Source organism: Eleutherodactylus coqui, chromosome 2, assembly GCF_035609145.1.
Source record: "Eleutherodactylus coqui strain aEleCoq1 chromosome 2, aEleCoq1.hap1, whole genome shotgun sequence".
In the NCBI taxonomy this organism is placed as follows: Eukaryota; Metazoa; Chordata; class Amphibia; order Anura; family Eleutherodactylidae; genus Eleutherodactylus; species Eleutherodactylus coqui.
The window spans coordinates 288,201,662-288,216,224 of NC_089838.1; the positions used below are offsets into that span (position 1 = coordinate 288,201,662).

Here is a 14,563-nt window from a genome sequence, read left to right on the forward strand (position 1 = left end):
CCTCTAAAACCCAGCTATATAACCTTGGAATAAGATTAGATGATCATAAAAATAAATTCTCTGAATAAGAGTGAACCAAATACCCCAACACACAAGGGCTTGCTACTTGAAAAACAAATAAGATGAACCTAGGTTAGATTATTGAGTTATTGGTTCACGTCTGTTCTTAGAGGTTCAAGGTGACTGGTCTTCTGCCATTTGGGCCAGACCAGGAACTCTGAAAACCCTTTAGTAACAGTTTAACCTGAAAATAGTTATTAAGAGTCCTACAGCCAGCAATTTTCGAAAAGAACAACTAACCAGACAAAGAACTAGAAATTGAAGATTAAAACCTTGTTCAGTTAGAGAACAAAACAAGCTAACGCTGCAGGCAAATCAGAAACATATCCTACTGCCATGGCCAGAAAGAAATGCCACCACTTTATCCTAGACAAAGAATAGCTAGCCCAAGTTTGTGCAGACAAAGAAATCTTGACACCTTCAGAAATCAATCAGGAATTAACTTCTATAGGTCTGCGGGACACATGAACCCCACTTGTTCCACTTGTGGAACCAGGGCAAAAAAATCTGTCCCATTGTGCACAGAATATAGAGTTATTTATATTATTCCATAAAGCAGGGGTATATTTTGCATTAAGCCAAATATTCATTCTTGAACATTGCGACACTAAAAACCTTAAAAGGCTAACCTTTCCTGCTATGTGGCTATATGGCTTTTTTGGCCTCATAAGCCCTTACTGTAGGTTAGTTCTATATATTTGTGTTTCACTAGCTTTTCTTTCTTCATCTTGTGGTTTTCTGGTGCAGAAGGAACTTGATGAAATCATTTTAATGTCCTGTTACTAAAGATTCTCACAACAAAACCAGTTGTGTGCTCAATGCAATATAGGTGGATCTTAAAGTATGTAGGATCATGTTCAAAAGATGTACACTAGGAGTATGGCAAACTGACAGCTAGGAGAAAATTCTTAAAAACATTAATCTGTTGACGCATTTTGTGAGCCCAGGCCCATAAAGGGATTGCATGGTTTAGAAAACTTCTTTTAAAATCTCCTATTAGGGCATTCTATGTTAGTAGAAGGAAGAAACACATTTTCCCATTATATTTCCCATCCAGGGAAAAATTTAAAAAGAAAAATTTTTAAGTAAAGGTTTTTTTCTTAATTAACATATTTTTAGAAGTAATAGAACAAACTATATAAAATTAGTATTGCTGCAAATGTACCAACCCATAGAATAAAGTGAACAACCTCTTTAATGTGCCGTGTATGCCATAAAAACAAAACTCAAAAAAACCATGACACGAGCAGTTTTTTTTCTATTTCAGTCTACTTGAACATTTGTAAAAGTGAAAGAATACATTCTATGGTACATGAAATGGTACAGTTGAAAAATACACTAGTCCGACAAACAAATAAGCCCTCACATTGCTATGTTGATGAAAAATAAAGAAAAACAAAAAAAGGTCAGGTGTTTAGGAGATTAAGACTAGAGATGAGCGAACGTACTAGTTTCAAGTACTTACGCACCCGAGTACCGCCATTTTCGAGTACTTCAGTACTCGGGTGAAAAGATTCGGGGGGCGCCGGGGGGCGGGGAGAGGCGTGGCGGTGCGGGGGTAGCAGCGGGGAACAGGGGGGAGCCCTCTCTCTCTCCCTCTCCCCCCCACTCCCCACTGCTACCCCCCGTGCCGCCACGGCGCCCCCCGAATTTTTTCGCCCGAGTACGGAAGTACTCGGAAATCGCGGTATTCGGGCGAAAAAGGGGCGTGGCCGAGCACGTTCGCTCATCTCTAATTAAGACATAACTCACAGAAAAGGAAGCCAAATATGCATCACCTGATACTGCAGGGCGGGCTCAATCCCCATATTTCTAGTAGTATGCAAAAAGCCATATTGCAATATGAGGGAGCTAAATGTTCAGTGCAAACTAATGGGCAGCTACTCAACTCAACCCAAGTTTGGGGAAGTGGTGACTGCAGACAACACAATCTGCACACATAGTCTGCACTGAACATTTAGCTCCCGCATACTACAATCTTGCTTTCTGCATGCTACTAGGGTATATGGTGATTGAGCCTGCCTTGCAGGTCAAGCATAGTTGGCTTCTTTTTCTGTGAGTTATGTCTTTGTACGTTTTTCTCGCACCTCTGTGATTTTTTTCCCCTACTTTAAAGGGGTACTGTCAGTAAAATTTTAAAAAAAAGTATACTCACCTACATCCTGCCCTGCATCCCTGTAGAGTGAAACCTGTAAAAAGAAAAGAGTGAAAAAACCTCACCTAATCCCGTTGTTGTTCTCCCTCCGCTGTTTACCTTCCACATGCAGGGTCAGCTCCAGCGGCTCCTGCGCGTTCCCACCGTCCTGGCCCGTCTAGCACTCACCGTTGACTCTCCGCGGACAGCAGAGGTTAGATGTGGCCAGGCCAATCAGTGGGCTATGCGTCACTTGCGACGCGCCAACCACTGACCTGGGCGGCAGTCCTTGCTGCCTGGCATGGTCGGAGCAGGGGCAGAAGCTGGCACTTTGCCAGCTTTTGTTCTGCGATCGGACAGCTGCCAGAGAGAAAGAAGAGGAGCAACAGCCCCCTGGTGACCCGCCTCGTACGGAACAGGTGAGTGTTTTTTTGTTTTTTTTTCTAACAGAACCCCTTTAAGGAAGCATATTTGATAGCTTTTTTGAAAGGTAGCAACATAGTCTTGCATAGTAGTTGCTGATAAAGTACTTCACTCAGTAGATTCTCAGCTGTAATGCTGTCCCCTCTGTAAACCTACAGGGGGCAGCCTGAGGTCAGGGACTCAAGTTGATTCATGATAAGAACGTCCCTGTCTTCATGACAGTGGTATTTCCTAATGGCAGTGCCCTCTGTCAGCAGGATAATGCCCTCTGCCATACTGCAAAAATAGTTCTGAAATGGTTCGAGGAACAAAACAAATGTGCTGAAAAATCAAGTCCAAATAGTGGAGGCCACAATGATCTGCTGCTAATGTTTTGGTGCCAGATACCATACCTTCAGAGGTCTTTTGTGGTCCATACCTCGATGGGCTAGAGCCGTTTTACACTCTTTCCCCCAACCCCCCCCATGTGACGAATGGGACATAATGTCACACTATATATAATCACTCATCTTTTATCTTCATATTCAGGATATCCCTACAGGGAAAGTTAGTAATAAAAAAGAAGAAGTGACTTTTCACAGCATCATCTCATCAAGCCATACATTCCTAGACGCTGTTTTCACTTCTGCTATAATAGCATACTATAGTTTATTAGTACTGATTTTAAGGGTGGGTTCATGCACTGCATTTTTGGGACTACTGCAGTTTTTGGAGCCAAAGGCAGAAGTGGATCTAGCAAGGTCAAGGGAAGGACCTTCCTTTATATTTCTCATTTCTTGCAAATGTAGTTCTAGTTTTGGCTCAAAAAAACTGCAGAACTGAAAAAGTTCAAGTCTCCTACTGGGACATAAAAAAGGTGGAAAAAGAAAAAGAATATCATCCTCGTAAAATGAAAAACTAACACCCCCTTTTTAACAAATTCTCTGTTTTTTGGAAAAAAAAATATGCTCAGCATTGCCTCATTTTAGGAACTCGAACAACAAATGGAATGCATTTTTTATGCAGCACCAAGAAATGGGATGGAAATTTAAAAAAAAGGAAAAAAACAAAGCCAAAATGCCTCTGTGGATCATTTCACCTCACAAGAAAAACAATACAAGTGAATAAAAAAGTCATATCTACCTCAAGATGGTAGCAATAAAAATTAGGTCTCGTCCCATAGAGAAACAAGCCCTTACACAGCTACGTCCATGAACTGATAATAAATTATGGGTCTTTGAATGCAACAATGCCAAAAACTAATTTGTTTACAAAAGAAGGGTTTTTATTGTGTAAAAGTAGAAAAAAAACGAAAAAAGAATATAATTTTGGTAGTCATAATCATACCAACTTACAGAAAGAAAAAAAGGTCTCATCGCTTATACTGTATAGTGAATGCCATAAAAAAGGCAGAATTGATGTTTTTCATCCTGTCCCCCCTCAAAACAAGTAATAAAGTTATACAATACATTATATGTACCTTAAAATGTTAGCAATAAAGACTGAAGCGATATCGGTGGAAGACCACGTCCTAAAAGGGTTAGGCCGCCTGCACACGGGCGGAAATCCCACGGCGGCATTTCCCGCAGGATTTCCGCCACTGAAAGCCTGCATAGGAGTGCATTACAATACGCACTCCTATGCAGACGGCCGCGGTTTGTCCAAGCGAAATGTTGCGCGGCAAACAAACCGCGGCACGTCCTATTTCTGTGCAGGGCTCGCAGAGCCTCGCACAGAAACGTCACTCACCCGGCAGCCGGCTCCGGTCTGCGCATGCGCCGGCTGCCCGTAAGCCGGCTCATGAAAGAGCCGGGGCCGCCGGGCGCGGGTGAGTACGCGCTCCTCCCAGCAGGCGCTCGGGTCAGGTCCCGCGGCGAGAATTCTCACCGCCGAATCCGACCCGCCCGTCTGCAGGCGGCCATAAACAGGATTATGCCAAAATAAGAGGTTATTCCTTAGGGTGCGTTCAGACGAGCGTGTTTTGGTGCGTACTTAGGTGCGTACATATGTCCGCACCTAGGTACGAGCAAAAACACGTGTGAACACAGCTGCGTGCTTGTTGTCAATGGAGCCGCGGCTGCTGCCGGCTCCATTGAAAAACAATGCTCTGCCGGTTCCCTGCATTCTTTTCCAGGGAAGGGCTTTACATATATGCCCTTCCCTGAAAAAGAAACATTTTAGTGCAAAAAACCCCCAAAAAAACGTACCTCTCCGCTGCTGCTGTGACCGCCGTGTGCATGAAGAACACATCTGCCGCATGTGGCAGATGTATCGTTCACCCCCGCTAGTTAAAAAAACTCCCTGCTGCTACATCTGCCACATCTGTGGCAGATGCAGCAAAAGGAATTCTTCAATTCTCAACCGCAGCTGTCACACATGACAGCTGCGGTAGAGAATCCTGCTGCCGGAATCCTGTCAATGGCTTTTCACCTCCCTTCAGCTGCCGGGGCTCAGCCGCGACTTCCAGCGCTGTCCCAGGCTCTGTAGTTCTAAGCTATCAGCACCTCAGCCAATCGGGGAGAGCTGCCTGTGATTAGCTGAGCACCTCAGCCAATCACATTCAGCTCTTTCAGCAGGCGGGGATTTTAAATCCCCGGCTGCTGATAGATCAGCAGTTCAGCACCACAGTGCAGGGGACAGCAGGAGAAGACGCGGCTTTGCCCCGGCAGCTGAAGAGAGGTAAGTATCTATTTTTTTGTTTTTTAAATCACTTTTAATTGATTCCCAGGGAAGGGCTTATATGTAAAGCCCTTCCCTGAAAAACAATTCAGTTGTGCCACAGACCATTGTCTTCAATGGAGCCGCCGCCAGCAGCAGCGGCTCCATTGAAGTGAATGGCTACATTTTTTTTTTTCCACCAAAATTTTTCCTTTTCAGTTAAGAGCCTATATGTTAAGCTTTTCCCTGAAAAAGAATTCAGGTGTGCCAGCAGACCATTGTCTTCAATGGAACCGCTGGCAGCAGAAGCGGCTGCATTGAAGAGAATGCCTGCATTTTAATTTTTTTTTACACTAAAATCTTTCTTTTTCAGGGAAGGGCTTATATGTAAAGTTCTTCCTTGAAAAGGAATGCAGGGGGCCGGCAGAGCATTGTTTTCAGTGGAGCCGCCGGCAGCAGCCGCAGCTCCATTGAAAACAATGCGTGCATTCCCTATGGTGCACGCATGTCCTATCTTTGCAGGCACGCACCTGCAAAGTACGGACATGTGCACACACCATAGGGAATGCAGTGTTGTAAATACAAGCGTGTTTTTGTGCGTGCGTGTGCACGCACCAAAACACGCTCGTCTGAACGCACCCTTATTCACAACATTGGGGATATAGTTTCTGATTGGTGGGAGTTCTGCCACTGAGACTCCTACCAATCCAAAGATTGAGCAGTCTTGGGGGTCTCTTCATGAATAAAGCGGCAGTCACGCATGCAATCCACTTCATTTATTTAAACGGGAATGCAAGAGATTGTCGAGCACTTGGGGGAACCAATCAGAAAGTTATTCCCTATCCTGTGACAAAGGGCTGGCTTTTATTCCCTACAATCATTCTAGTCCATAGGCATTGCTCTGTATTGCAACAAAGTCTCATTAAAATGGAATGTGTCTTCGAAAAAGTGACCTATTGTTTAAATCAAGTTTTTATGATGATTATATTTTCAGGAATTTTTGGTGGTTTTTCATGCCACCATCTATATTAGAGCTTAGTCACACGGGCGCACCGGCACCCGTACACTGGCGCCGATGCTCCCGTGTGACTACAGGAAGGAGACGGACGCACTTCAGGACGGACATCTCTCTGCACCGGAGCGCTCCATTGTGTCATGTGTTCTTTCTTCTGCGCTGTGGGGAGTCGTCCGTCCTGAAAGACGGCCGTCTTCTTCCTGCAGTAAGGGCTCAGTCACACAGGCGCACCGGCTCCCGTGTACGGGTGCCGATGCGCCTGTGTGACTAAGCCCTCAAAGAAACATTCTGCAAACTTGCAGTCTTAACTCTGAGGAGTCTTATAATAGGAACTTCCTGTTCTGTAGAGATATTTTAAAATCACTTAATTTTCTTAATGAATACTATCACAGGACATAATACTGACAAAGTAAAAAAAGAAAATGTATCAAACATGACATAAAAGTCATGTTCTCTTGGCTAACCCTACCCTCTTCCCACCCCTGTCAGCTGCACAAAAAGTTAACTTTTGCTGCAATTCTTTTCTGTGACATATAGGCCCATTTTTAATAGCTTTTGTCGCTGACTTTTTTTTCACATTTTCTAGTTTTATCAGGGGTAAAAAGCTAAAAAAGATTTTAAAAATTTATAATTGCATTCTTTTCAATTAGTATATTTACGCTAAAAAAAAGTATAGGAACGGGTTTCTCATTTTGCTTCAGATGTTTTGATATATAAATATGTATAGTTTTGGATCACAGAGAGCATATGCCAATGGTTTTGGTTGTTGATTTTCTTTTTTATCTATATGTAAATATTTTTTTTTCGTTCTGTAATTTTCTACTTTACTTATTTTTGTAATTTTTTACCATATAAGCCCTCTGGGGGTCATTTACATTTTTTTTTTATTTTACACTTTTCCACTGTAGCTGGGGCATCCATAGGAGCCGAAGTAACAGGAGAGAACATTCCCCTGACACAAAACTATGTAAAGATGTTAACACAAAAGAGGACGCAAGGCGGTTGCAAGAGGAACCGGATAAGTTGAGGGCTTAGGCAGAAAAGTGGCAAATGAGGTAAAACATTGATAAATGTAAAGTTATGCACATGGGCAGAAAATACATGAAAACATTACACACTAAATCACAGGGAAACACTCACATGGAAAAGGGATTTTAGTTAACTGTAAGCTTATTTGGAGCAACCAGTGTCAGGCAGCTGCTGCCAAGGCAAATAGGTTCATGGGGTGCATCAAAAGAAGTCTAGGGGCACATGATGAGAACATTGGTCTTCCTCTGTACAAGTCACTGGTCAGACCACACATGGAATATTGTGGACAGTTTTGGGCACCGATACCAAAGGAGGAGATATCAGAGCCTGAGTGGGTACATAGGCGAGCAACTGAAGTAATAAACAGAATGGGCGGACTACAATACCCAGAGAGGGGATCAAAATTGTGATTATTTAGTTTAGAAAAAAAGACAGCTGAGGGGTGTCCTAATAACTATGTATAAATATATCAGGGGACAATACAGAGATCTCCCCCATTATTTATATAATCCTTTTAACATATATAGCTCCCTGTATCTTCTATTTTTCCAAAATGTCCTGTTAAAAAGAAGTTTGAAACTATATATATTTATTTTTTTAAAACATCTGTCACATTTTTTGATAAAGTCACTACTTTGATAAAGTGCTTCTTTTCTCAGGGACTTATCCAAAAGATATCCCAATTCCACATTATCAAAATGTTTAATATAATTAATATTCTGTAGAGATCCCTTCTCAGTAGTCATGTCATTATCATAAGAGGCAAGATTACAAAGGCAAGTAACACCTATATATTGATAACATTGGTTCCACCATTCACAATAAATAATGGTCACAGCTCACCTCCTCTCCCTCCCTGCATAATGTCCTTTTCACATGCAACAGAGCAGGCCTTAAAGAAGCGTATGCATTAGTATTATAAATGGGTTATAATAAGTGGGGCTCTGCTGCAGATTTTGCATCGGGGCCCCAGCTCTGCTCCCCATGACTTTCCATGTCTGTACTTAAACTTGGAAAAACACAGTATATACGGCTCTAATGCAGTAGATGTGTACCAGCTTTGTCAGGAAATGTTGGTTTTCCTTTAATACGTCTACTACATTGGGTAATTCATAACAGCACATACTGTACAGTCTATAGTTTGTAATTGCATAACTACGCAATTTCCATAATTACAGTAATGTGTGTTCTCCACATAATTTGCCTCATCCAGTGTGTCATCTACAGAAATGTGTCCTAAACCTATTAGCTGTACAGGAAATGTTAACTTGCCACCATACATATTAGTCATCAGCATCCTGTGCTGCTCTAATCACCTTGTTCAGTCAACTTAAATTGTTATGGCCATACCTAGCAATCACCTAGCAATCTATGCTGACAGTTATTCTGCATATTGCATGTTAAATCCCATGGCCGTACCACCGGTACCGGATAATTACCAGTTACACTAGGTAGGCAAAGGTGTGAGGGAAAAAGAGTAATGGGTTCTAAAAAAAGACATGAATGTTTCCTTTTCTGGAGAATTTACTGGAAGCTTGACCATTAAGTCAGGGCTGATATCCACTCCAGACCCTCTTACTTCATTGGTAGGCAACCAAGATGCACCAGCCTTTTTTTGAGGTACCCCATTGACAGCTAGGATGGCGGGTCGGGTCACCTGACTTCCAGATTTTATGATAGGCCATAGGTTGAAAACCTTGCAAGAGATTTTGGATGGAAGAGATCCCCCGACCGGAGTATGGTATCAATACTTGCAGTTGTGTCACTATGTGAGGTCACTTGGCAATTTACCACACTTGGGGAGACCTATAACTACTTTTGAGAAGACCTGTTTATCAAGCCCTGACGTTCCGCTGAAAATCTCCTTCTTATATAGATCCCTCTTAGAGACTGAGACGTCGGAGAGAAACAGGACACTGGAGTTGGCCTGGGAGCGGGACCTGGGTTCGGGCCTCTTGGGGGAGTTATGGAAAAAGGCCTACGTCATGACACATAAGATGAATATATCCAGCAGGATGCAGGAACTTATCTATAAAATCTTGACACGATGGTATAGGATGCCCGAGCGGTTGGCCAGAGTGTATCCCCAGTATCTGGATTTGTGCTGGAGGTGCCTTAGAGAGAGAGGGATTTTAGTACACTTGTGGTGGTCCTGGGTGCTAATTCAGCCACTCTGGCAAGAGGTAGGAGCGCTATACGCAGCGGTTTGCAAACAGGTAATCAACCTTACACCTGAAATTGCCTTGTTATCTATGATCCCGGGCTCGATGTCCCACATAAAAGGCTCCTTGTTGCGATTTTTCTTGCTAGCCATGAGACAAATCATTCCAAGGAAATGGAAGTCCATGGCTCCCCCCATGAGATTGATATGGTTAGAGTCTCTAGACAATCTAAAATACATGGAGGAGCTGTGGGCAAAGGACAAGATGCATTTCACCAAATTTTACTCAGTATGGGCGGTGTGGCTTCAGTTCCATTCCTGGTTGGATAATGGTGCCCTTATTCCCTGATTGGCTTGAGATACCCCTTGCTAAATGTAGTAGACAATGATAGGACTGAGTGTACAAGCTGGAACCATGGTCAATGTGGACAGGTTATCCCTATCCCCTTCCCTTACCCCACCCCACCCTATGTTTTTCCCTTCCTTCTCTTTCTTTCCTGTCTCTGTTTATTGTTTTTCCTTTTCTCTTTACTTTCCCCAGGCGGTTGGTTCTTTCGGAGGAAGTTGTACTGGGGATCTATATTATAACTGCTGCCTAAAATGTGGGTTAGCTGAATAGCAAAACACAATGGCTATTCAGTTGATACTTTATTGTAATCATATTTTCATTCTGTATGCTTCGATATTAATGTGGCAGTGAAAAGAATATTTTTTGAACCATAAAAAAGAGTTGAACTATGGGTCAGTCTGGACCCAACAAGAAATTGGTGTTATAAACTTGTATGACTAGAATCTGTCTCACCTTAAAAGGGAGTTAAGCATCAACCCCTTCACATCCCAGGATGTATACATACAGTGGATATAAAAAGTATACATATCCCTGTTGAAATGTCAGGTTTTTGTTATGCTAAAAATGCGACCAAGATGAATCATTTCAGATTAATTTCCACTTCCGATGTGACCAATTATCTGTATAATTCTATTGAAAAATAAGCTGAAATCATTGAAGGTCGAAAAACAAAAATAGCAAAACCAAAATAATGTGGTTGCGTAAGTGTGAACATCCTCTTATATTTGGGGATGTGGTTGTGTTTAGAATTAGCCAATCACGTTTAAGCTCATGGTAAATACTCTGTTTCCCTGAAAATAAGACAGTGTCTTATATTAATTTTTGCCCCAAATGTGTAGCTGCCTGGACACTATTTAAATTGCCTTTTTTATTAACTGTAACTAGGGCTTGAAGGGGTTGTCTCGCGGCAGCAAGTGGGGTTATACACTTCTGTATGGCCATATTAATGCACTTTGTAATATACATCGTGCATTAAATATGAGCCATACAAAAGTTATTCCACTTACCTGCTCCGTTGCTAGCATCCTTGTCTGCATGGTTCCGTCTAATTTCGCTGGTGGCTTGCTTTTTTAGACGCGCTTGCGCAGTCCGGTCTTCTGCTCTGAGCACGAGCCGCTTCAGTGTGCGAGCCGCTACAGCTCTTCTGCGCATGCGCAGACGAGCTGTATCTTCTCGGGAGCGCGCTGGAGCGGCCATTCTGCTACCATCCTCTGTTAGAGGAAGGTGCAGAAACTTGAGCTGCCCAGCCGAGAAGCCCAGCCGCCCAGCCGCACAGCCGCCCAGCAGTGCCTAGAAGCCGCCCAGGTAAGTAATGGGTGACGAACTGACGGGGGTGATGAGTGACGGACTGCCGCTGTGGCCCCGGAGCCTACCGCTGTGGCCCCGGAGCCTACCGCTGGGCCCTGGAGCCTACCGCTGGGCCCCGGAGCCTACCGCCGGGCCCCGGGGCCTAGCGCGGGGGAGCCGGGGGCCTAGCGCGGGGGAGCCGGGGGCCTAGCGCGGGGGAGCCGGGGCTTAGCGCCGGTTACCTGCTGCCTGGCGGTGGGTGACTGTGGCCCAAGAGCGTGTGCCGTGGTCGGCGGCCGCGGTGGGTCCGGTCGGCGGCTGCGGTGGGTCCGGTTGGCGGCTGCGGGGTGTCTGGTTGTCAGGGAGACACAGCTGGTAGCGTCTCGGGAGCGCGCACGTCGGGCTACAGCAAGCGACGGGAAAAGAGACGGCGGCCATCTTGGGGAAACTTTTTATAAGTTGCTGAAACACTGGAACTGTAAGTAGAAACCGGCTAGAAAAGTCATTTACAGGGGGGCTTAGTAATGTATGCTTAATAAGGGGGACTGGGCAAAAAAAAAATTTCACTGCTTCCTCGAGACAACCCCTTTAATTTTTGGAGCAGGGATAATATTTCAAGCATTCTGAAAAAGCCTGAAAAATCATTCTGCATCCTCACAAATTCTTGAAAATCATGCTAGGGATTATTTTGGGGTAGGTCTTATTTTCAGGGAAACAGGGTAGTAGTCAGCACTCCGCTGCCATTATTTACAGGGATTATGATTTTCCCCCTATATAAAGTTTGGCTCTTTTAAAAGGATTTTCCTGTCATTTCCTTAGTTGGTCCGTAGAGACCTTATAGCACATCAAAGGGATCTGACTGTTGGAAGGTATCAGTCAGGAGAAGAGGGTCAAAACATCTCCAAGGTATTATATATACCATAGAGTACAGTGAAGACGGTCATCAAGAAGGGGATTACATTTGGCACAACAGTGACATTACTAACAACTGGACAGCCCTCAAAAATTGATGAAAAGAACATAAGAAAATTGGTCCGGTAGGCTGGCAAGAGGCCGAAAGCAACATTAAAGGAGCTGCAGGAATTTCTGATAAGTACTGGTTGTATAGTGCATGTGACAGCCATCTCCTGTGGGGTAGGAGGGCAAGACGGAAGCCTTTTCTAACATAGAAAAACATCAAAGGCAAGCCCAATGTTTTGCCAAAAAACTATATGAAGTCTGCCAGAAGTATATGGGGGAACATACTATGGTATGACGAGACCAAAGCTGAACATTTGGCCAGAATTCCAAAAATTATCTTTGTTGCAAAGCCAACACTGCACATCACCATAAGAACACCGTAACCCGCAGTGAGGATGGTGGAGGCAGCATTATGCTTTGGGGTTGTTTTTCTGCTGCTGGAACTTTAGTCAGGATGGAGGGAATTATGAACAGTTCCAAATATCAGTCCTTTTGGCAAAAAAATTTCAGGCCTTGGCTAAAAAGCTGAAGATACAACAACAACGACACAAAGCATACCTCCAATCAACAATGGCTTCACTAGAAGAAGAATAAAGCTTTGGAATGGCCCAGCCAGAGCCCAAGCCTGAACCCCTTTATTTAAAAAATGGTCTTTTTCAGTTGTTGGTGACACCAATACAAGTGCCTTAAATGCAACACATTGCTGTCGAATTTCCATTGATTTCAATGGGTACTTGGTTTACAGTACTAATGTGTCAAGTGGGCGGTCCCAACTGTTCACTGTCAATGGGTAACGTCCGACCTGCCTGATTGACAGTGAGTGGTGGCAACTGCCCACCTGACACATTCACACCAAATCTAAGAACCCATATGAGGGAAATGATAATTAATTATTATTATTATGTGTATTATTCAATTTATATTATCTCTTTCAGAAAAGTGGAGTATATCAATAAGTATACATTGTACCTTTGGCAGTACCGGCAGATGCTTTGGTCTAGGAGGAGGAAGAGAAGATGGCTTCTGATATGCCTAAGATTAAATAGAAGTTTAATAAAATCAGAGCAGGGGTAAAGTTAACGGTCCTCTAACCAAACTTAAAAGAGACATGCACCATTATCTGGAGCCCATTGGTATACAACAATGTCAATTCTGAGGTAGCATAAGGGAAATAAGTGTGTGAAGGGGCCATGAGTCACTCCAAATATAATATCCCACATTTTTTTAAAAATTGGAGAATCTCAATATTCTTGAAAAATCACCCTTATTTACATACTGTAGAGGCAAGTCATGTAAAACAGACCCAATCTACAGTTGCAAGAGAAATAAGTAAACCCTATGAAATTACCTGGATCTCTGCGTTGATTACTAATAAAATGTCGCAATAACAGACAAACACAATATTTAATAAGCTGTAGATCACCCTTTGGTGAAGGTGACCGCTGCTAAACATTTCCTGTTGTGGAAGGTAAGATTCTCACAATGTTGTGGAGGAATAGTGCACCATTCATCTCTGAAAAGGTGTTCCAGTTTATCAATATTTCTGTGATGCCTTGTGTGTACAGCCCTCTTCAGGTCGTGCCGCAGCATCTCAATACAGTAAAGCTCAGGAGTGACTTTACCATTTCAAAACACTGTGCCCTGGGGCCCTTATTATCATTTTACCTGCAGGAATAACAGGGGCTAATGCAGAAGTCTCCATGTGCTGCTGAAGAAAACTACGAGAAAGGGCCTTAACTTTTAAATTTTTGAAACCTGGATGGAAGGCGATAACAAAATTGAACCATTAAAACAATGAGGCCCACCTAGCCCGTCTAGGGTTGAACCTCTTAGCAGATTCTATATACAAGAGATTCAAATGGTAATGTACACTGATAGGCCAAAAGTCATTGGAAAGTAGTCTTAAATTGATTGTGAAGTGCATTACTTCAGGGAACGGCTTGGGAACACCCACACCTGTATAAAGTATAAGGTGTTATCTTGCGAGCGAGGTTGAACACTGGCCAGTGTGCTCATAGCAAGGAGATATGAATTATGGGAGTTTGAATGAGGATGAGTGCCAGATGGATGGGACATTACATTTTCAAAGCTGTGTTGGTGTCGCATTTGTACCGGAAATACATCGTAAAAGGCATTACCACCCACAGTGCAGTGGTCGCCCACAGATGCTTAACCCGATTTTGGAATACATATGACTTTTTGATTGCTTTTTATTATATTTTTTCTTGAAGACGCGGTGACCAAAAAGCGAATTCTGCTGTTCTTTATTGGTTTTTTTTCTGACGACTTTCCCCGTGTGGGATAAGTAATGCGTTACTTTCATAGATTGGGCTTTTACGGATGCAGCGATACCAAATATGTTTTTTTGTTTTTATAATTTAATGTTTTTTATTATAAATATGGCAAAATGATTTTTTTTACTTTTATTATGTTTTATTCTTTTTTTAATAATTAGTAAAACTTTTTTTAAATTTATTTTTACCTTTTTGTTTTTAGCTCCCAGAGGGG

General features: G+C 43.0%; 1 protein-coding gene across 3 annotated transcripts in view; it reads right to left on the reverse strand.

Moving 5' to 3' along the window:
- LOC136612679 (zinc metalloproteinase-disintegrin-like halysase) overlaps window positions 1-14,563 on the reverse strand; it is an 84,454-nt gene that overhangs the window by 2,543 nt on the left and 67,348 nt on the right. For all 3 annotated transcript variants that reach the window (XM_066593189.1, XM_066593188.1, XM_066593187.1), the window contains exon 22: window positions 13,025-13,087. In XM_066593189.1, coding sequence (XP_066449286.1) covers window positions 13,025-13,087 — 63 coding nt within the window. The remainder of the gene's footprint in view (window positions 1-13,024; window positions 13,088-14,563) is intronic.